This window comes from Tauraco erythrolophus, chromosome 6, assembly GCF_009769465.1.
Source record: "Tauraco erythrolophus isolate bTauEry1 chromosome 6, bTauEry1.pri, whole genome shotgun sequence".
NCBI lineage: Eukaryota > Metazoa > Chordata > Aves > Musophagiformes > Musophagidae > Tauraco > Tauraco erythrolophus.
In genome coordinates, this window is record NC_141470.1 from 3,855,710 (window position 1) to 3,879,068 (window position 23,359).

A 23,359-nucleotide genomic window follows, 5' to 3' on the forward strand; every position below is an offset into this window, starting at 1 on the left:
AGTGTTTCTCCAGTCTATTTTTGATGCTTGATTTTGATAAGGTTGATTGGGCTCTTACTAAAAATAGCCGTTCCTAGCAAGCTGAGGACAAAAAGTAGAATATTTTTAACCAGCACAGACTAAAGTACTTTTGTTGGCTGGAGATAATCTAGAAGCTTGGTATTGGTCAAATGCCAGTGATTTATATAAATCTGTAATAAATGAAGCACTGCTTGATGCCAAGCAGGGATAGTCTTTTCTCCCCTTGCCAACTTTTGTTTTCCCCAGGAGCTGTCATGTTCTTAATATAGCCTCCGTGTTTCGTAGCAGAAGAATCTCGAGTCTTCGTGTTGTGCTTTAAACCCAGGCTAAGGTTAGCTGTGCTGGGAAGTTTCTCTCGAGTGTCTTGCTTTAACAAGTCATGCCGGGTTCCTTGCTTATTCCTTATGTCAATGGGGGCCATGTCGCGACAGACCCTCGCTCGTATTTTGGATTCGGTCTTGCATGACGGGGTCGTCCCTGCTGCTCGAAGGAGGATGTAGCTGAGACATTAGCTCTGCAGTGGCCATTTTGACAACAAATTGAAATACCTCTAAGGGGGTCAGAAGTGTTGCTGAGCTGCCCTCCTGGAGATCTGTTTGTTAGGTGAATTTTTTGGCAGGAAGAGGATAGGTATTCCCAAATTGCCGGACCCATGTCTTTCTAGGGGGAATAACATTGTTAGGAGCTTGAGTTCTCCTTCCGAGGTAATGACGTGCACGAGGGCATCTGCAGTACTTTGAAAGATTGCCTAAAAACTCACACTTTTCTTAATGAAAACAGGAAAATGGCTGAGCTGAAATGAATTAAGCTCGTAGAGAACATGCATAATAGCTGTTAGCTTCCTTCTGCAGGTAGTCAAAGCAGTGCAAGGAGTATGCCTGGTGCTGTTTGCTAGCAGCAACATGGATAAAAGTATTCCGTGCTTTATCACCATTAGGCATCTCAAAAGCTTGTTTTGCTGTGGAAAACGTGTGTTTGTGTCTGAAGGCAGGCTTGATCTCTTTAAGCTTTGTCTTCCCTGTAGTCTAACCTTGAATTGGGGAGTCACGAATCTATAATCTTGTTTCAGCGTGATTGCTCTGCAGAACTGCAGGAGAATTTTCTATGCCTTCTGTTGCTCCCTCTCCCTGTGTCAACGCTGGTCCTTGCTCCCGTCGTGAGACGAGATGATTTCTACATGCCTGCCTCATGCTTTACTGCACCATTCTTCCCTTGCGTTTTAAGATGTCCTGACCGCGTAAGAAGCGGATAAAAATGTTCTTTCTGGGCTTTGAATAGTCAGTTCCTTGACAAAACAGGCTGCCGTGGGCTGCTGGGTGCTGCTTTTGCCTGACTGTGGCATGGTAGTCCCCTTTTTAACAGCAGGTAACGTTTATCCAGTTGACCTTTTAGGAGGTGGTGGATGTTTTCTAGGTGACCTCTTCTTTGGGAAGGCAGTGGCTGTCGCTTCTTCCAAGCAGGAAGAACGTGTGAGCTGCCTGCACCGTTGGTGGTACCTTATCCTGTGCACGTTTTGCCATGGGCTGTGGGGTTTCTGAGGGATGCAGGTGCTATTGGAAGCATTTGCATATTCACCCCTAAGCCTTCTGGAGAAAAGTCTGTGTTTTTAGCCCCTAAACTCATGTACCAGTGAGCATATTAATCTTCCAGACTAAAGTCACTGGATGGTTACACAACTCATAGGCTTGGTCTGTGGCTTTTTTTTATGGACAGGAAAGCTGTCCCCTTTTTAGCGCAAGACCACACGTCTCACTGACTGCTGAGTTCATTTAACTTGGCCCTGTGTTTGTCAAGGGTTGCCTTGAGTTTGGTACTGGGCAGGAAATGATGCCAGTGCTTAGGAACTGCGTCATATCTGTTGGATATGTGACAAAGGCTGTGAAACTCATGTGAAACATGGGTATTAAGGTTTAGAGAATCGGTGAGTTGCGTCTATCAGTACGTAGTCTGGTAGTATAAGCTATGGTGGATTCCTGAGTATCTTAAATTGAAGAGATCATTGTAAGAGGTCAAATATATATAAGCGGACTCAAAGCAGGAGTTGAAAAGGTTTGGTGGTTTTCTTTTTTTTCTTTTCTTCCATCCTCGCACCATATAGGAAAGAAAATTCTGGCAAAGTCTTTAGGGCAAAGACACTATACTGTCCTAAGGTGAAGATTTTGGTGATTTACAGAAATGATTGCGTGATGTGTTAAGGATAACACTGTAATTAAAAATTGAACTGCTGAGCTGAGTTCTTGTGCAGATGACTTGCGTATATGTGATGGCAGTTGAAAGATCTACAGTCTGTGTATGGCATAACCTCCTCCAGTGATGTGAGCAGAGGATGCCCCGTGCTGCGTTCTTTGTTCAGAGACCTTGATACCACATTGGAAGTTTCTCTTTGTACGCTTACATTTTAAGGCTGTATCCAAAGCATTAGTGGGTTCAAAGTCACTTATGTGGTGTACACTAGTGGCTAGCATGAATGGTGATTTTTTTTTTTTTAAGTGTTTTACCAGCTTTCCCGTTTTGAAGAGTATAGGGTCAGTTGGAATATAAGACTACTCATGCACAACTAAAATGAAAGCTGAGACTAGAGGATGACACCCATGCATACATCTGTAACCCAGTATAACAATGATTGTGCCAGTCTTACCCACTCAACAAAGTGTCATTACGTAGAAGAGCAAGAGATGTTCCTTTCAGTGTGCTGGACTCAACTAGGGCCAGGCTGTGTGGAGTCTGTGAGTTGGAACAGGAGTCTTTGGGCAGGTGTTTCAGAATTGAGAAAAGGTATTGTAGTCTTGCATGTGTCAGCTCTGTACTTATACACGTGCTCGTTTCAAAAAAGCATGTCTTGAGGTGGGAACTGTATCCTGGGCTGCATCGAAACAAGTGTGGCCAGCAGGTCAAGGGAGGTGATTCTGCCCCTCTACTCTGCTCTCTTGAGACCCCACCTGGAGTACTATGTTCAGCTCCAGGGCCCTCAACACAAGAAGAACATGGAGCTGTTGGAGCGAGTCCAGAGGAGGACCACGAAGATGATCTGAGGGCTGGAGCACCTCTGCTATGGAGACAGGCTGAGAGAGTTGGGATTCTTCAGCCTGGAGAAGAGAAGGCTCCGGGGAGACCTTCTAGCAGCCTTCCAGTACCTGAAGGGGCTACAGGAAAGCTGGAGAGGGACTTTTTACAAGGGCGTGTAGTGACAGGACCAGGGGCAATGGCTTTAAACTGAAAGAGAGGAGATTTCCATTAGATCTAGGGAAGAAATTCTTCCCTCTGAGGGTGGTGAGGCACTGGCACAGGTTGCCCAGGGGAGTTGCAAATGCCCCATCCCTGGAAGCCTTCAAGGCTACCTTGGATGATGCTTTGAGCAACCAGGTCTTGTAGCAGGTGTCCCTGCCCACAGCACGGGATTTGGAACTAGATGATCTTTGAGGTCCCTTCCAACCCAACCCATTCTATGATTCTATGAATCTGTTTTGGATGCAGCCTAATTATTTTGTGAAACACCTCGTATCCAGAGCTGCTGAATGAATTCTGGCCAGTGGTAACTGCCTGGGGTAGAACATCTCCAGCCCAGTGCGAGTGTATATATTGATTTATTAAGAGCGAACTGTTTTCAGATTATGTCATGTTACTGGATACTATTCCTTTTTTTTCTTCCCCTGTTTCTCTACAGCCCCAAAAGTCAGGGGAAGATGGATGTTGACTTCTTTGCCTAAAATCAGCCAGTGCTTCAATGCAAGCTTCCATTCAGGCAAATCTTTATTCGGTGGGCTCACACACGAGCTGCCTGGGCATTCTTCTTGCTTCTCTTCTGGAGACAGCAGATGGCTGAAGTGGGAAGCTACTACAGTTAGTCTGACTACTGAGTAAATGTGTATAATCACACTTACGAGCTGGTGCAGCTTTCTTGTACAGACAATAACTTATCCCTACCCTACTCGCTTTGCCTTCTTTAAGCTCTGCCAACTGCTGCCAGTCTGTAACTTTTGTTGGAAGGGAGTCTGTAGAAGAAACAGAATTTAAAAGTTTAATCCACACTTGGAGTTAAGCTAGTTTCGGCACGTCAAGTTGATAGTAAAAATGTAGTTAAACTGGCACAGCTTTGGAGTGGTTAAAACTGCAACCTTGGCTCTGGAGTGAAAACTAGGAATGAAAGTAATCAATGTGAAAATTATAAGTGTGTGGCTAATGTACAAGTCTTACCAAAACTCTTTTTTTGTTGCTCTGCCCTTCCTCGTAGCATATACACTTTAGGTAGTCCAAAACTTGGCCGAATCTTGACTTTTGTGACCTTGGTCGAATCCATTGCCTTCACTCCACCTCTTTTCCTTGCTTTTACAACATAGGGTCTAAGTGTTGCTCAGTGCTCTGGCAGATATCTGTCTAGGCAGCCTTTCTGACCCACCAAACTACTCCCTAGGTTCCTATAAACAGGCAGCAACCACAGCTCCCTAGCTGAACTGGGTGCTACTGGTCAGGGCCTTAAGAAGAGAAGGCTGACCTGAAAAAAAGGTATTTTTTGGGTTATACATTGGAAAGCAGTGCTTGTACTGTGTTTGTTCCTCAAGATGATGTGGGAGCATAGAGCAGGAGACAAAGTTATCCTTCTGACAGTGGAGCCACTAATAGAATGATGGTGTTTGTGCCTTCTTGTGAGAAGAGGATTTTCTTTCTTGCTAAGAAAAACTAGCTGTGTACTTTATTCGGATGTCTATGCCTTCAGCTGCAGCAGAAGCAAAACAATTATGTGTATCAGCTAAGTGCCTGTTTATGTAGGTGATGGCTCAAACATTTTTTTTTCTCTGGTGGGATTTTGTGATATTTTTCATCGTTTATCAGATTTTTTTTTTTTTAAATTTCTCAACTTCTGTTCTGGAGGGTACTTTAACCTCTGGACTACAGATTATTTGAATTTGAAGTCGAGTCTAAAAAGGGAGGAACCATCCTGTTGGTTATACTTCAGTTAGAAATCCCTGATCTTCAGCTTCTTAAGTCTCATGCTCCAGCTGATTCTATTACAATTTACCTAAGCGGTGGAGTCAATAAATGAGGTAAATATCCTTGACTGAAATTGTACTTGCACTTTACTAAGCCTTTGAAGTGCTACAGAAGCTTTTTGGAGTCCCTGCCTTACGGAGCATGCACTCTCAGCTGTAGTTGCTAGAAGCTGAACAACTCACAGCGTCAGAAAAACAGTATTTTAAAATACTGAGCTTGTTATCTGGGAATAAAACCATTAAGCCCATGAATTTTGAGTTGAAAGGAGGAGAAACGATCTGAGTTACAGGGAATGGCTGTTCTTCCATCCCTGGAAGTGTTCAAGGCCAGGTTGGATGAGGCTTTGAGCAACCTGGTGTAGTGGAGGGTGTCCCTGCCCATGGCAGGGGGGTTGGAACTAGATGGTCTTTGGGGTCCATTCCAACCCAAACCATTCCATGATTCTTTAGGGTACCTCACTAACTATACTGAAGGAAACAACCCCTTTCACTGAGTTACCAAAATTGAATATTTTCCAGATTGGATCAACTTACAACATGTCCAACTACTGTTGTAAGCCCAACGGGGAGTGGTACTGGTACAGATTTTCACTGTGCTCTTGTTTCTTTCATTGTTCTGCTGAAGCAATAATGAATTGTGTGATAATGCACAACGTGAAACCCAAGATCAGCAAGGCTGAAACTGAAGCTTGTTAGTTCCTGAACTAAAAGGATGGTGCCATCCTGCAGGACTGTAATGCTGTCTGGCAAAGGGGTAACAATATTGGTACGAGTTTGGTTGTAGGCAAGTGGACTCCTGAGAGCGTGTTCTTGATTTCTTCCCCAAGATCTGCTTTTTTCATTGTTTGGACTTTTGCTCGACCTTTCTATATGTGTATTTGTTTCTGTAGCAAAACTATTACTCACACTTCCCTAATTGTGGCTGGATGGGAAGTGGCAAAACGATGTGACACAGATACTCGTTTTTTTTTCCAGTAAAATTCACTGGGGCTGACAGTAGCAGCTAGAACTCCATTTACTAGCCGGAGCATCCTCTGTGTGCAGTAGGTGTTAGTGTGCTAACTGTACAGTCCTGCCATATCCTTATCACACTGGAGCTATGGCATCTTGCAGATAAACCTTGAAACCAGGGAAGAGATAAATGTGTGTGTGTACCTTCATCTGTGGTCATCTGTAAATCTTGCTCGGGTCAGGGGTGTGACAGGATCTTTCATTCTTAGCCTGTTGTTGCACTGTTGGGTGGCCATTCAAGCTCAAATAGGACCTTCACTGGTGGCTTCGTTGCTTGTTGTTACATCCTCTAATTTATAGCTGGCAGGCACAGAAACTGAAATGGTTACAGCATTTCCTAGCTGTTATTACTGGAAAAGAAATATTCTGGCTGCTGTTTGCATGCCAGCTGTTATGGGTGATCTGCAAGCAGTGACTAATCGCATCATCTGCAAACACATCTCCTTCTTGTGCCCTGAAGGGAAGTCGTTGCTGAATCCCAGTGCTGGACAACACCTCCGTCCGCTGCGCAGTGTCACTCGGGTAGTTGACCTGAGAGTTGAGCCAACACTCTCAGTTGAGTTTTCCAAAATGTTAAACAGCCCAGTTATTTGAGGCATGCCTACATTTAGGGGTAAGCAATGAGAAGCACAAACCAAGCTGTTCTAATCTGAGATGAGGACTAAAAGAAAAATCTGATATGTTCTGTAGCCACTTGGAAAGTGAGAGCGGAGACAGACGGATGAGTGGAGAGCTAAGTAAGGAAGGATGTTGAGGTGTAGACATTGGGTTTGATGAGAAGAAAGAGATGAGAGGAAAAAGGAAGCGGTGCTGAAGGTGCTTGCTTAAAAAGTAGTTGGAGAAGCAGATTCTGGATGGAGGAATTGCTATTTAGTGAGCAAACTGAGATGATCAACTACTGGTGTGGTGAGAGCCCTGGAATAATCTGTCAAACTAATGGTGTGTTGAGTCACTCAGAGCTTCTCAGCATGTGGAAAAGAATCCTAGAAAGACTTGAGGCTTGACACAGATCCCAGTCACCCATGGGTGAAAAAGTTGAAGCTCTAGAAACTTAGCTTGCAACTGATGGCTGCATCAGTCATTCATACTTGCTGCTGGTAAGCACAGTGGTCACAGGGATCTCAAATCTATTGGGTAGTCACTAACGGAGACCTATTGCCCATGTCCTAAAACGTTTGTTTTATTGGATGCTTGGAGGCTTTAAGATACTTTTAATTTTACTATGTGCTTAAAAGTAAGTTGAGAGCTGGTTTAGTAGTCATTACTGAGCTTTTTTTAGTTAATGATTTAGAAATCTCTTAGTCTGCAAAGCTTCTGAAGAAGCAGAGTGAGCCAGAGGACTGGTGTGAGAAGGGGTGCTGAATGTGATTCTTGAAATAACTGTTAGGTTCATAATTCCTTCTCTTCCTCTCCTTTCTTACGTATGGAAAGAGGCTAGTCCAAGTTCCCTAAGAGATTTAATAAGTTGTACACCTATTCCAGAAACTTTGGTGGGTCTCTTAGCTGGAACGCATACTTTAATGGCCTTCTAATGAATAACAGTGCAGTTATTTCTGTGAAGCAACTAACGTATGTCTGTCTGTCTGTCTTTTTCAGTGATCACAGGAGCGACTGATGGGATCGGAAAAGCCTATACAGAAGAGGTGAGAACTCTTATCACTTGGAAGTGTATCTCGATCCTTGGCAAGGTGTCTTGCTGTCTCAACCCCGTCAAGTTGTAGGTCATATCTCCTCACTTTATCTTCACATAAATATCTATGGAGAAAAAGCTCTCTTGCCATGCCTCCCTCGGGTGACCAGACAAAATTTGTATCCCTTTTGTTTTTTTTTTTCCTTTATCTGTGAATTCTGTTTTCAGCCCTTGTCCTTCAGTTTTTATTTTTAACTTTTTTAGTTGTTAAAATAATTCTAACTTTCTCAACCCTTGGTATTTCCAGGCACTGACTAAATGGCATGTCTAGCTGCCTGCAGTATGTTCCAATTATTCCCTATAGTTCCTGAGGTCTCTGAAGCTGGATTTTACCTCTATCTCTCTTACTATATACTTTTGCTCTTGATGGATATGTAGGCTCCAAATATGGTACTGGAATGTATTGCTTAAGACAGAAAGTACCTGTTAGTATGGGGCAATTTAGCCTATAAGCCCAGAGAACATCATGACAAATAATGCTGACTACAACAATTTATAGCACAAATAACTTTGAGCTCCAGCATCAGTACCAAAGTGAGCCTCTCTGTACTCATTTTTGTATCCTCTGTGTGGGAAGATCAGCAGTGAGAGATTTCCCTTTCTCTGGAATTTTTTGTTCTTTGGAGCCCACGGGGAAAGTAGCCTTCATCTTTATGGGTGGTCCTCACCTTTCAGACTTCCCTTCCATCCCTCTGTGCCCTGCCACCCACATCCCTAGCCCCCAGATTCTTTTCTGCTTTGCAGAAAGTAGCACTTGGTCCTACTGGGTCAAGATAGGTACAGTTGCCTACAAAAGGAATTAAGCCTGATGCCACCAGTGCCTGATTCTGGCATAGAGCTGACAGCTCGTAAGTGCCAAACATCCCAGTTACATGGCACTGAGGCGAGTGATGCAACGCTTCAATTGGAACTGCCTAGAGCAAGTGGAAGGAGGTCATTGTGCCCAGGGCACAGAACTATCAGGTGGAAGACCTCTGGTGTGGGAGGCACTCCCTGCACATCATGAGAGATTAGTTTTAGGATCTGTATGGTAGGTTATCGGGTGAGCGAAACTACAGCTTGCTTTGTGTTCTGCTGGTGTCTCTGAGAACCAGGCTGCCATCAAACACAAATGCCTGCTGCTGGCAGACCCTATTAGGAAAAAAAACCACAAATCCCTATTAGGAAAACGGGTATGAGATCCTGCTGGGAAACACTTGACTGTTTCAGCTTCTCTGCTGTAGGCCCAGAGCACCCCAAAAGCACCCCAGAGGGTACAAATATTCATTCTTGGGCTATAGAATAAAAACCAGTTCTATTTTTTAAAAAAATTTCTTATTTATTTAGAATAAAACATATCCACCCTTTGACAGTTTACATGGATGGAGAATACTTGATCAAGTCAAGTGTGATGCAGGGTGAAATGTAGAATACCTGAAAAGACTTCTCAATCTTTCGATTAACTCTTGGTATGCCTTTGTAAGACGGCCAGCGAAGGCTTGGCTTTCTAGTAGAAATTCCCATCTGGTTACTGTAAATGCCACTGGTATACGGCTGCCTGGGCACTGGTGGCTGTGATGATGATCATGCAGATTTCTTCCTTCTCCTTGAGGAGTTTTTGAGAAATGTTAACAGCGTGTTGAGAATCGCCTCTCCGAAAGTTTGACATGGTTGCTAGTAAGCAATGGAAGAATGTTAGGAGTTTGTGGATTCTCTGATTACACTCTGCTCTTTTCCTTCTTTTCCAAGTGTCATGGTTTGATGTGGGGGGGGGGGTGATTCTGGTGGCAGGAGAGGGGTTTTGGTCCCTGTGACCTCCCCGGTTTTGGAACCGGGTTAGGCTTAGTTCTGGCCACCAGATCAGACTGCCATCCCCCTCGGGGTTGAGCCAATAGGGCGCCTCTGCGAATTGCCCTATTTAAGTCGGGACAAAGGGACCGGAAAAGGTGCTTTGCCCAGGATCGAGCAGAGAAGGGAGGAGGGCACTGCCCCCGCTCCCTGGCTCCCGGCTGGGCAGCTGCCTGCGTCGGGCCGGCGCCGCCCACGGAGAATGGCGGCGGCGGAGCCAGCTGGGGAACTCGGGGGCACCCCACTCCCGGGGTGCCCACTGGGCTGAGTTCACCTGGAGAGGACTGAGATCTGAGAGAAACAGCTGCATCGACAGCAGGTCAGTGAGGATGGAGTGGGAGGAGGTGTGCCAGAGCCGAGTTTCCCCTGCAGCCGGTGGTGAGATGGCAGGCGGCCCCCCCTGCAACCAGGACGGCCTCGGTGGAGCAGAGACCCACTCGCAGCCCGTGGGGAGAAGATGCCTGAGCCTGAGGATGGTCGTGTTGGGGTGCACGACAAGGCGGAGAGGCATCTGGAGTCTGTGTGACGACCCACGCCGGAGCGAGTGGCTACAGCTCCCTAAGTACCCGAGACTGTGGTAAAGCCCACACTGGAGCAATCCGTGGGGAAGGATTGTTTCCAGTGGGCTGGACTCACGCTGGAGAAGTTTGTGGATTTTTCCTCGTGGGTAGGGGATCCATTGGAGCAGGGGAAAAGGGTGTAAGGACTCCTTCTCCTTTAAGAAAGAAGCACCAGTAACAGCACGGAATGAACTGACCTGCATCCCCCAGTCCCTGCCCCTGTGCTGCTGGGGGGAGGAGGTAGAGCCGGGAGGAAAAGGAAGGGTGGGGGGAAGGTGTCGGTTTTAAGATCTGATTTTGTTTCTTTCTGTCCTCTCGAGTAATCGGTTTGACCATGGTTGGTGGGTGCTCCCTCTGTTCTTGTCTCAACCCTCAGTCCCTTTGTTTTTTTTTCTCTCCTCTCTACTTTACTGGAGAAGGAGAGACTGTGTGAGTTTTAGTTGCTGGATCAGCCTAAAACCACGACACCAAGCAAAGAGCCTTTTTTACAGTTTCCACTCTGGCAGTATTAAGATCTTTATTCCTTGCTCAGTACTTGTATCCTTTTCATCACTAGATGACCCCTTCACAAAAGGTAGTGCCATAGTAAATGCAAGACTTCTTCTCTGTTTGGGTAATGTTCGCCCAGTCTTGGATTCCAAAGCAGCATACTTTCTTTTTTTTTTTTTTTTTTTTTAAAGGATATGATCAGGAGTCGCAATTTGTTGCCTTTCTCTTGCTGTCTGCTGTTCACTTTTGTAAATCATGAGTTTAAATTTGATCTGGGATGTATTTTTATGCTAGTGATAAACTAGAGGTGGTGATCCCCTTGTGTACTCTGCTATGCACGTCTGCTTAGTATTGCTGTTTGTAGATCCTCTTGCTACACCGACTGTAACAAGAGCTTTAGCTCTGCTTTGGTGGGCTGTCAATGACATTACTCTCCATCCTGGAGAGAAAGGGCTTTAAAAGCAGCTGTGTTTCACTACCGAAGTGGAAAACGTGGTAGTTACTAACGTGGGATTTAAGGAAATCAAACCGCTACATCCACCAGCTCCGTTAGAATGGTGGCTCTTGCTTGCATCAGTCCTTAGACTGCAAGAGCATCTTCCCAATGTTTGCTACTCTGGGTGAGTTGTTGGGATTAGCTTTAAGGTCTTGTCATTCAGCCTTTTCATGACCCTAGGGACATCGGGCAAAGATCTGAGAATAATGACAGGTTATCTACAAAGCAACTGGGTCTTCCTTGTTCCTCATATAACAAAAACGTAATTAGTTACTGGGATCTCACAGGATCGTTCTTGCTCTTTGGAATGTTGTGGTTCTTTTCCACTCACTGGGCCTCTCCCAGTGAATTCAGAGCGCTCAGTAGAAACCGATCTGGTTTCATCAGACTCAAACTGAACTTGCTGTGGAGCACCGTATCTTTTCCAAGTTTGATGACTTCTCTTAAGCGTTATTTGTTCCTACTGACAGGCCCTTCCTTGGCCATTTTATGTGCTCTGTACTCAGACAATTCCTCTTGCAAATGGATTTCCATTTCCAGATTTCGGGTGCGTTTCTCAAGAGTGTGTCCGTTGAGCGTCAACATAGCAACGGTTTGTCTCAAGCTCACTCTTGGGGGGGAAGTTCTCTGAAGGTGCTGAGGTTCTGCTGATGGGGTGCATTGACATGGCTTTGCTTCCTCAGCTTTTAAGGCAAGTACAGCTGAATACTTAAAGCTCAGGTACCTACTTAAGCAATCTGAGATAATCTGTCGTAATCCGTCATAATCTCTGAGCCCAGAGATTATGACTGCTGCAAGCAAGCAAACTGCGTGTCAACAGTCTGGAGCTTGCACCCATGAGGAATATCTCTGGAGCTTTTTTGCCCCATGGGACCACAGCTATTTCAGACTTGGAGCAGATTACTTTCAGGTTGTCCTCAGTGTCACAGACTGAGACACAGATAAAGTTTTTGCCTTTGCCACCTTGATCCTGTGGAATGAGTGTGCTATATTATTCCTTTCTCCCCCCTACCCTCCAAACCTACTGCTTGGCTTTATGAAAAGTTTATTCCAGGGAGCCAGGTGCTTATCTGGAGGTGGATGTGTTCATCCCTTTTAGACAATCATCCTCATAACCCTAGGTCATTTCCTTGAGCAGAAAGCGTAAATTACCCATAACCCCGAAGTTGGCAGTGGTTTGTTAGCAGTTCTTGGCATGAGTGTCTTTTGGTTTCATCACACCTCACTTGAAGTTCCTGAAAGATCTAGTATGAGATTTCTTCTGCTTAGTGATCACACACGGGAGTGAAGCACGGAGTTCACCGAGGAACTTTGTCATTCTTCTGTCTGCGAGAAGCTTTCTTGGTTTGCCTGCTTCTGCTAGAAAGGTAGATGAGATTAAGTCACTTTAGGTTGTACCTATGCTATGGGTTTTAGGGTTTTTTTAGGTTTCCTTTAAGACCTGTTCTCCTATGCTTCCTAAGGCAGTGAAGGAGTTTTATTGAAGCAATGGGAACCTACCTGTTTTTCAGACATAGGTGTTAAGTGTCTGAAGGGCAGTGTCACTGGTGTTTACATTGGTTTTACTTTTCACTGGAACGAGGACTTGCAGTAGTCACATTGGTTGTTTTCATTGCAGAGCAGTTCAGGTATATAGCTGTCTTTCTGCAGACACTTTTTAAAATAAAGTTGTTAAATCACATCACAAACCTACAGCAGTAGGTCTGATCTGATGACCAGGATATGCTCTGGCCACAGCTTCCGTTACGTACCTTCCCTGAAAGAACTGCATGAGTAAATTAATCTTTATACTTATGATTAATACAAAGTAAGAGTAGAGCCTGACTAAAGGGAGAAAGTTTTGCATGTTGGGGTAATTTTGTAACATGGTTGTTCAAGCAACCATGGATATCTTAACTTGGCATGTTAAACTTAATTATGGATAATAACTTCTTTCCTCTGACTTCAGAGGTGTTGTAAAAGTTCTGTGAAATATTTACTGTTGGTTTTCTATCTTACAAATGTGCCTATACACCTGTATTGAATGAATGAGAAGACAATAAATTTATTGTGAAAGGGAATCAAGTAAGAAGTAGCGTGGAAGTATTTGTCCTGGTTTACCCCTTCATATCTCTATTTAAAATTGTAATTTTTTCAAACTTGCTGGTCATATATTGTTGGGATGTTTGACAAATTATGCAATTCCTTTAATTAGGATACTAACTTGAAAGTGATTTATGATTGTTCTTATACCTCTTGTTTTCTTTTGTTGCAGTTAGCAAGACGTGGAATGAAGGTGGCTCTGATCAGTAGGTCAAAAGAAAGGCTGGACCAGGTTGCTAGTGAAATAAGTGAGTTGAAAACTTCTTCCCTAAACTTCACAGGCATGCTTAGAAATAAATGCAATTGCATGTGAATTTCCTATGTGCTAATATATACAGCTTTAATTTTGGAAAAGGTTTGCTCTTGTGTGCAGTGTGAATGTTATGGATATAAGTGAAGTCCTTGCAGATTAATTTTACAGGTGTTCATATTTAACTTCTGAGAACAAGAGAGCTTAATTCTGGAATAAGTACTTCTAAAACTGTTAGTCTTCCATAAGAACAAGTTACCAGATCCGACCAAAATACCACCTATCCCCACAGTAGCTGTCTAAAATGACAATAAGGAAGAAAACATGTGGCCATTACTCCATCTGAATATTCCCTCAGCTTGAAGCAAGTTTGATTTCATGGGCTTCAGCATAGGGGTGGTTGCTTTGCAACTCAATTGCTGAAAATGTTCTTTATGTTACTGATTGTGTTACCTAGTATAGATTTACTGTGAGTAGCTTGCTTCTCCTCCCTTTTCTTGTTTTATTTGGATAAAACTGCTCAAATATCAGATTAGAGAGCTGTAAGCTTTTTTTGGGATCACGAGTGTGCATAGTTAGAGGAATATAGAGAATGAGTTAATGTATTGAAGAACTTGTATGAGGGACTGTTAATTCACTAAGTGTGTCGTGAATGGCTGTAGTGCAAAAATAAGGGGGCAACTTAAATATTCTATTCACAAATGTAAAATGGATATTTGTAGGGGTTCAGTTAGGAGGAAGCTCCCTCAGGTCTCCTGCTGACAAAGAATTTTTCCAATCAGAGCAAAGTATAACCATAACACACAAGAATTCCTCTTGTAATCTATATTTGTTAAGGCAGATTTGATGCAAGGTGATTAGTTTATGCAGAGTATGTCAAGATAAAGTGAGAAATGTAGCCTTGTGTGTAGAGCTTTTTGATATGCAGGAGGAGGAGTTGTCTATTATAAAGCAGGTTTCTCAACATCATGATGTTGGGTAAAGAAACCTTTAAGATTATGCTTCTGTCTTGCCCTCCCTTGTCTTGCTTAGACTTTCCTAAAATGATTCATGCACATAATGCAGATAATTGCAAGAGCTGCTCTCTTTCAGAGATCATAAATACATTATTTTGCCTTGAGTTTCTTAACACTTTTTAGTAAATTTGTTAGTGGCACAGCTTTACTGTAAAGCAGAATCTGTAAATCAAGCCTCAACAAACTGTCCTGTGCTGAAGCATCCTGCAAAGACTGCAACGAGGTGGTCTTTTTGGTGGTTCCCTGCAGTAGCTGGGTGGTAGGTGGCTGCATGTGTGGGCGTATGCAGTCACGTTTCTTACTATGCTGCATAAATTCGTCTTGCTAAGTGTAACTACCAGAAGTATCTACAAATATCTTGTTCTGGAATCGAACACTTAAGCATGAAGTGGCAAGCTTCCTGAAAGCGGTCATAGCCCTGTCTGGACCAGTCTGGAAATCTCTTGCTCCTTGGGAATTAAACGTGATACTGACAGGACAGATAAATCTGCTGCTTTGAGCTTTCAACACTTACACGATAGCTGCTGGGGGAGTTTTTCAGATTTAAAAATATAAGTAGATGTACTTGTGTGGAGGAGCCTGTAATACATAATTACCGTTAGACCTCACCCAAACATTTTTCTGCTTTCTTTCCTAAACCGCTCTGAAATGAGATGACTCACGTTGGGTTTTCAGAACATTTCTTTTGACAGCACCGAGCTGCTGAAATGTACACCTTGTTCACCGTGGCATATGCTGAAGGATTAGGATAGTCAGCATAATCAAACACTTTCAGATCCTGCTAGGTTTTAGCTGGGCAGAATTTTCTTATACTCAGGCTCCCGTGGTATCTGCAGTCTGTTCAGATGTTGTCATGTGTAAGGTGGGTGACTTTTAGAGCTAAGGCTGTAACTACTTGGGTGTTTCCCTTGCAGGCTCCTGAGGTAGCTTTAAACTTCTTCATGGTGGTCCAGCAAGTGTTCTTTAAATTGATATGAGCTTGCTCCTCTTAAGTAATGACCCTTAATCACTTTAAGGATGAATAGCTGTTTAATTCCAGTTCTTTGGATTCTGTGAGCCATGTATGTTTTCTGTTCCTTCCTCATTTTCACTGATCAGTCCTGCTCATCCCAATGAATGGATAGATGCCCTCTGCCACAAAGAGAGGGATTTTGAGGATCAGGTATGTTCACTCTATTTCAGAAGAATATTTTCTTGTGCTCTTAGAATATACTTATTTTAGGAGTGATATCTATGTACAAAACACAAGTTGTACACCCACCACCATTAAGGGAAGTAGTGATCTGTTTTTCTGGATGCTAAAAACCAGCTGACCTGGGTCTGGAATTTTTGTGTGTGTATGTACGTTAAACTGACTGTACCGATGCTACGGGAAGGCTAGATGCTCTGAACTTGTGGCTCAGTTTGACCAACAAAAAGTAGTGTATTAATTATAAATAGTTAAAGACTTTGGAAGACTTTCCAGTGTGTCTTCAAGCATGTTGTAAAGCTAAATTTTTTTTGTACAATGCTTAGATGTTGTCGGATGTTTTTATTTTTGCCATGAAAGGGAAATTCTGCTTTGTATTCCCAGAGAAAAAGAGCATTTTTGGATTTCTTCTTCAGTGGTCATGGACCACCTTTGCATAGAAGTACATAGGTTTTATGGAAGCAGATGTCATCTTTTAGTCAAGTTTTCATACAAAGACACTGACTAGGGTCACTATGCAAGATCCTTGGTCTGGTTTAGTTCATGCTACATCACTGTTCCAGCACGTTTTTGAAGTGTCTGTTGTGTTACATCATTAGACACTTTCAAAGGTTCAGGGAGGATCAGAAAGAAAACTTCACTGTGAATGGAGACAATTATTTGAATGCCATGTAACGAGGCTGTTCCCTGATTTGCTATATTTGATAATTAGTATGGTCCAAGACATCTCAGGTGCTCTGTGCCAGCAGTTGCTTCAAGAGCCATGGATTTAGAAGCAGGAAAGCTTCAGTTATTTCGCTGCTGCCAATAGGTATGTTCTGAGCAGACTTGAGAAGAACTTTGCTGTAGAAACTCATTTCCTAGGGGCTGCAGTATGGAGAATGTAGTGAAGACCAGTCAAGCAGGGAAAGCACTTTAAAGAGAGCTTGCCTGTAGGGAAGTTTTCAAAACAAGAATTTGTTATTGATGTACATGATTAGCTGGTGGCTTCACAGGACAGGTGCTGGAGTTGTGCATGAGCTGTGGGAGGCAAGAAAAAACAGTTGTAGCTAAGTAGTGTTCCTACTTGCAGGTGTAAGTACCTACTAACTTGTAGGTAAGTGCACATAAATGCAACACAGGAGATTTTGAGTTTGTCATCAGTTACTGTATAATTCAAAACTCTCTTAAAAGTAAATTCCCATTTGCTGCTTTAAAGTTGGTGGTTGTTAGAATTACATACTCAGGTGATAGTATTAGCTCCTAAGAAATTGGGTTGGAAAAAAAAAATCACATTTTTTGCAGTGAATTCTCACAAATGGTTGTTTAACTGGAATACATGGTCTTCTAAGCTTTTCATACTGTTTAAGAACTAACGTCCAAAACTCCATACCCTGGTAGATCCTCCTCAACATCTTTGAGTTGGCAGGTAGGAGTATTTGCATTTAACAGAGGAGATTGAAATGCAGACAAACTCGGTGAGGAAGGGGACATCATCTTCTGCTTTTCTTCCACCAAAATGACAAGGTTCACTTTCTTGAGCTTAACTTGAAGTCTAACTGAATCCGGCAGTTGTTTTGACCTTTAGTGACCTGTTTCAAGGTAAATTAACGTGTTTGCAGCCTTCCATCATCTGAGCCAGGTTCAACTTGACACACTTGAAATCCCCCTGTATTTCTTAGATTTGACAAAATGGCTTGAAATACTTTGGATTTGTTTTAATGCACTGAAGTCACCTTTCACGTGAAGTTGTAGCGTAAGGATCTTTGATTCAAAATGAGCTCTCGGTTTTCGTCTCTGAAGAAAGTTTCCTCTGGATGAATGAAGAAAATTCCCGTGGTTTTGTGTTGAATGGTGTCAGCTACTTAATAAAGGAGCAGTTGTCAGACACTGCAGAGAGCTGACAGAGGATTCAAGCTAAATTAATTTTTATTAATTTGTCAATAAATAAAATAGATGAACCCCAAATGCTGTCAACAGAACATCTAAAAGACATAGAGCAATTGGGAAGGGAGCTTATTTTTAAATGTGGGGTTTTAATTATTTTTTGTCTTTAAGAAGCATCCTGCTTCTGTGGTTATTCCCCCCCGGCCCCGCACCTTAGTCGCTCTTTTTTATTATCTTCTCTTGCATTTTTGCAGTGAAATTTTGCCTGGATTATTTTGAAGAAACTGAGCAGAATGCTTAGAGAGGAACATTTGACAGATGTCCTGCAAGCTACAAGATGCAGCCCTAGGACTACTTCACCTTTTAGGAGAATTTTGAGGCAGCAACAAGGGAGGACAAGCCATGAGTGAAATGTTCTGCAGATGCCCAGTGACATCCTTGCAAAAGGACTTCATTTATCTCAGAGTAACAGACTGTGTCGTCATAGTTGCTTTTAAGGATGAAAAGCAGTTTAAGAAAGTTCTGGCAAGTTCTACCAGACGGTGCTTTTTCACACCTGGCAAAGACTGAGTTAGCCTCTTCCAGAAAAAAAGGATTGGAAGTGGTGCTTGCTGTGAACCTCACTGCCAGAGTGCTTCTATGCAGTATTTGTTGTGTTGGTGGTTTGTAAACCCATAAAGTCCAGGAGGAGAAATGTGTGAAGGTTATTTAAATGGGAATGAGATGCTTTGGGTTTCCTTTTCTGAATATCAACTGCAGCAGAAATAGTCTCTTCCACACACCTCAGATGCTCTGTATGTTGTGTCTATAGGTTCAGGACTAACTGGGACCTAATGGTGTCTGAGTCCTAGTGTTTTACACGAGGTAGTTGGATCGGTGGGGCAGATGACTTAGTACTTTTGAAACCTGGACTGAAGAACCAGGCTTTACAGGGAACGGTCTCTCCGGCACGAGGAAAGGGCTGGATGACACAAACGGTGCTGTCCTCCTCCTCCAGCTTCTTTCTGTGGATGCAGATTTTGGTCTCTTGTCACATTTTAGCAGGTTGAGTTCCGTTACACCAGGCCCTTTTTATCTGTCAGAGCTGTAAACAACATCCCCCATAGACTCCTCTGCTGAGGAAACGGTGATTATGGCTTTTTTTTTTTTTTCCAGGAATATGTTGTGGTGAGGAAAATAATTAATGCTAGTTAGTAATTCTTTATAGAGAAAGGAAGCTGAGTTGATCTGTTTTTCACAACAAATTACTTAAAAAAAAAAAATCACTGAATATATACAATATATAAACAATTTAAAAAATTAAGCAACTAAAATATACAAGTATGCTTGCTGTGTAACTGCTTCAGCATGTGCAATGCTTCCAGGGCTGAACTGGGCATTATACTGCTTTGTGTTAGACATGGACTAATTAACAATGTACTTTTCCTTACAAGTAACACTCTGGAGAACCCTGAAAACTGCTTTTAAGTGTCTGTGTTTGGACTACAGTAAACACTTTTCTGTGATGCTGAATGCAGGTGAAACTATCTGGGAGAAAAAAATCATGCTGAATTAGCCTAGAAGTTGTTTTAACTTTCTTGATTTGTTTTAATTCATGCAGAGTGACTGATTTAAATTTTTTGAAGTTGACCTGAAAGTAAGGGCACAATTTTTATTAATCCATACTATCATACCTTTTAGTCTCTGTAAGTGACTCTCATATTCTTCTTATTAAGTAATTCTCCTGGTCACTCTGGAATTCACTCTCAAGGTTTTTTTTTAAGTGTTTTTTGTTTTTTGTTTTTTTTTTTTTTAAATTCATTACTGTTCTAATAATTATAGGACTGGAGAACTTAGACTTTTATTTGCAAAAAGTGATGGAAAAAATCGTGTTTACATGTATCTGTGTATCACGTGTACGTGTTGCCACAGCTGGGCAATAAGGACCGGAGTGGAGGGATGTGGGTGGTGAGCATGGAAGCTGTGCTTGCCTGGCTGCCTGAAATAACGTCGACGTTTGGAAACATTGGGATGACTTGACTGTGCAGCCCCCTTGGCTGGCAGCCTCTGCAGCTGTTTGTACAGGCTGCTTGATTTTGTATTTTTTTTTTCGTTGGCTATGTAATTAGGACAAGCTTGATTTAGGAAAGCTTACAATGTTGAGCATAATATTTGGGTGAATGGGCTTATTGATTGATCCTATGCGTTGCTAAGAATGTTTTTCTGACTTGGTTAAGTGTATCTGAGAAGCTGGAATATATGTTGATGTAATGGGAGTCAGAGAGAGGAGCAGATGGAGTCAAGTATTACTAAAATGTGTTTTCTTCCTATGTTTTGCAGTTAACAGTGCTGCTTATACACATTAAAAACTTAAACGTCCCCTGTGGCTCAAGGGTTTGTGGACTTTGGCTTTGAGATCCATCTTCTGCTGTGTTGTCTTTGAGAGCTACGAAGTGAGGAATTGACTTGTGTGTGTGCATGTTGAAACTTAAAGTTGTTTGACAGACTCGTAACCTTTTAAATCATAGAATCATAGAATGGTTTGTGTTGGAAGGGACCTCAAAGACCATCTAGTTCCAGCCCCCCTGCCATGGGCAGGGACACCCTCCACTACACCAGGTTGCCCAAAGCCTCATCCAACCTGGCCTTGAACACTTCCAGGGATGGGGCAGCCACAGCTTCTCTGGGCAACCTGTGCCAGTGCCTCACCACCAGAACAGGTGTCCTTTTAAATAAGGTCTGGCATTTTTTACCCATTCTATATTTCTATGTGATTAGACTTTTAAAATATTCACTATTTTTAAGGAAGCTGTATCTATGAAATGACAACTAGTGCAGTATGTAAGGAATTCCCTTACATGTGTGATTGAATGAAAGGAATCTGAACCTGTTTGTTAGTGCTTGACCAAACGTGCATACACACGATTTAAAAAAATGTGCTGAAACATAGCAAGTTATGTTAAATTGTAGGCAGGCAACTTATTATGCTGTTCAGAAACTGGTACAGTATGGCATTCCTACCTGGAGACTTCTTTTCCAAACCAGATCCAAACAGAGCTTTCTCTTAACTACAACTTCCTGCAACTTTTGTTATTCCTCAGATTACTAGTACTCTGCTTCAGAGTTATATAAAGCTCTATAGCTTATGTATCATAATAAAAATCCTACTGTATCTGTTGCTGCCTATCTGCTCCCCTTCCAAACACTCATGTTCTCTTGCAGGAGGTCTCTGCTGTGCAGCATCCCTCTGGATGAAGGTTCAGCATTGACTCTTCATCTTCTGTGCTGCTCTCCAGGCCCTTATCTCTCTTGTTCCCTCTTTTGCAGAAGTGTGATCTGTCTTTTGGGACAAGGATTGATACAGCTACACAAATGGGAACTGTCATTCCCTCAGGAAGGCAAGACTTCTAGTTATTTGGTTTGTCTGTGGACTTGGTAATTAAAACATAAATAAAATGCGTGTGGCAAAAGAGTCCAGAGGTTTCGCTCTAGATTGCCTTTCCTCCTTCTGTTACCTGTGCTACTGGGATCTGATTCCTAAAGAATATTGCAGGTTCTCCAGGGTTTCTGTTCTTTTTTCCTAATAAGTATCCATGTGCTCCTTGGGTAATTCTGAATTTCACTGTGCCTGATTTTGTGGGGGGAGGTTTGTATCTCCTTTCCCACGTCTTACTATCTTGGACTTCATTGAGTAACTCAGAACTGTAATTAACAGCTGGTCTCTGTTCTGCTGAGAGGCAAAACTCTTTCCTTGCATCCTTAAGTCCCTACAAAATGGTCAGAAAATGCTATTTCTTGTCAGACCCAGCTGGCTTTAACACACTTCTATATGGTGAATATTATCAGCGCGTAATAACAATCTGCTCTCACCAGTCTGAACGTGTTTGGTCCTTCTGGAAAACAGATTCCAGCCATACGGGATGCTTGGCGTGCTACTGCTGTGAACTCTGGAAATCCCAAATTTGATACATTCCCAAAATGGATGGCTCTCCCTTAAAAAAAAAAAAAAACCAACACCCAAAGACTTTGTAGAGCTATCTGCAGCCACTCTGTAGTCTTAAAAATTCTTCTTCATCTCTGCCCTGCATGGATGCAGTACTAAAAAACAGGAGGTTTTCCTGTTTTGCTTTCATCTCTCAGCTTCTTGCCCTTAACTGAAAGGTTACAAACTCTCTTTCTGGAGACTGAATCCTGGATTAGGGTGAGTTTTGCCACTGCAGTGCTACTGGAAAGATGACATCTTTATTTGCGGATGGAGTTGAATCTCTTTACTTAACCAAGTTTTCCCACTCCTGTATGATGAAGAATGGAGAGGTGGTTTGCTGCTGCTTCACTTGCATCTCTGGCCTTCGTGAAGCTAAAGACCAAGGGAGACTCCTTCTATGTTTTTGCAAGCAGTTGCTTTGTGCCACGTCGATGTGGTGGCAGTATTTTACGTGACTGCTGCTGTCAGGTGAACTGAGCTGCTTCTCCTGACCACCAGACCAGGGTCTGTTTGCTTTCTCATGGAAGTACACGAGATTACTCTTCTGGGGGAACCTTCTTTCAAGTCCAGTTTATCTGTGTCTGAAAACTTCACTTCCTTAGCATTTTCTTAGCCTGCCAACCAAGATGTCAGTTTATGGGGGCTGCTGCTTCGAATTATTTGCAATCTTCCAAAAAATTAAATTTGAAGATGCTTACCTCTTAGCCACTTTACAACACTTTTTAGTCTTTATTTAGGATGTAGCTCACTGCAGTTGTTACCTTTCCACTTTTTTTTTTTTTAGATTTCAGTGTGATCCTTTTTTCTGGTGTTGTAGGTAGTGTGGTGCTATTTTGCACCTGAATGTTTTTAGTAGCAGAGGTGTGCCCTAGTTTGCCTGATCATTTAGCTTAGTGTTTTCTTTGCATAACCAGCCACTGGATGCATTTCCTTGAAGTCAGACACCTCTCTGGCCTTGGGAGTTAATTAAGCTTTTGCTTCACCTAATGAGGTTGTAACTAACCATCTTATAGATGAGAAATCAGGTAAGTGTTTTGTCTTTCCAGCCATTGCTTGGGATGGTGCTGGTGTGCCTTCTGCCACTGAGTTGTCCTTTCTTTACCTTTGTTTTCAGCTCCCTGCTGCCTCAGGTGTGCCTGCTTGGCTGCCTGCTTGCAGAACTGCGTGGTTTCAGTTCCATCAGTCTGTCTTCCTTGGGTATTGCTTCTCTGCTGCATCATCTTTCACTTATCATCTTGCTGGCATCTGGAGGTGCTGCTCCCATCATAAGGTAGAACTGGGAGTCCCCTCTGGACCTCTTAGGCTTTCTCTGCTCTTTAGCAGCCTTCATCCTTGCATTTGTAAGTAAACACTAGTATCACATCTGTGCAAAAGTAGATACTCCTTTCCTGTGAGCTCTTGATGACTTAAATCATGTACGAATACACGAGTATCCTTTTAATAAACATCCTGAACTTGACAATTTAGTTTCTGATTTTACAATGTCAAACTGAGTCATCAACCAATGCGCAGTGACAGGAACGGGAAAGGAAAAAACATTGTTATGTTGTTTATCTGAGGAGATGGCAGTTCAAAAATCTAACATCAGATGGAGCAATCAGAATGGATCCAGGCACACTAGTTTGAAATTTGGTCACTTCTGCTCATGGCAGGTTCAAATGGGTGGATGATTTACTCGAGGATATGGTTTAATGGGGATTAGGGATGGTTGGACTCAATGATCTCTAAGGTCTTTTCCAACCTAGAAATCTATGAATCTATGAAATGGAAAAAACGTGGCAGTGGTGAGGTGCTGTCGGTGTTGAAAACGTGTAAGGATTTGCAGTGATGGGGCAAATGGCTGTAGGAAGAACTGGCTAAAGGCCATCAGGGTAGACATACCTGATGGTATGTCTGTGTTGCTCAGGAAG

The 23,359-nt window shown here is 42.7% G+C and overlaps 1 protein-coding gene across 1 annotated transcript in view; it reads left to right on the forward strand.

Moving 5' to 3' along the window:
• HSD17B12 (hydroxysteroid 17-beta dehydrogenase 12) overlaps window positions 1–23,359 on the forward strand; it is a 94,445-nt gene that overhangs the window by 27,395 nt on the left and 43,691 nt on the right. The window contains exons 2-3 of the mRNA XM_086612823.1: window positions 7,617–7,663; window positions 13,337–13,412. Coding sequence (XP_086468949.1) covers window positions 7,617–7,663; window positions 13,337–13,412 — 123 coding nt within the window. The remainder of the gene's footprint in view (window positions 1–7,616; window positions 7,664–13,336; window positions 13,413–23,359) is intronic.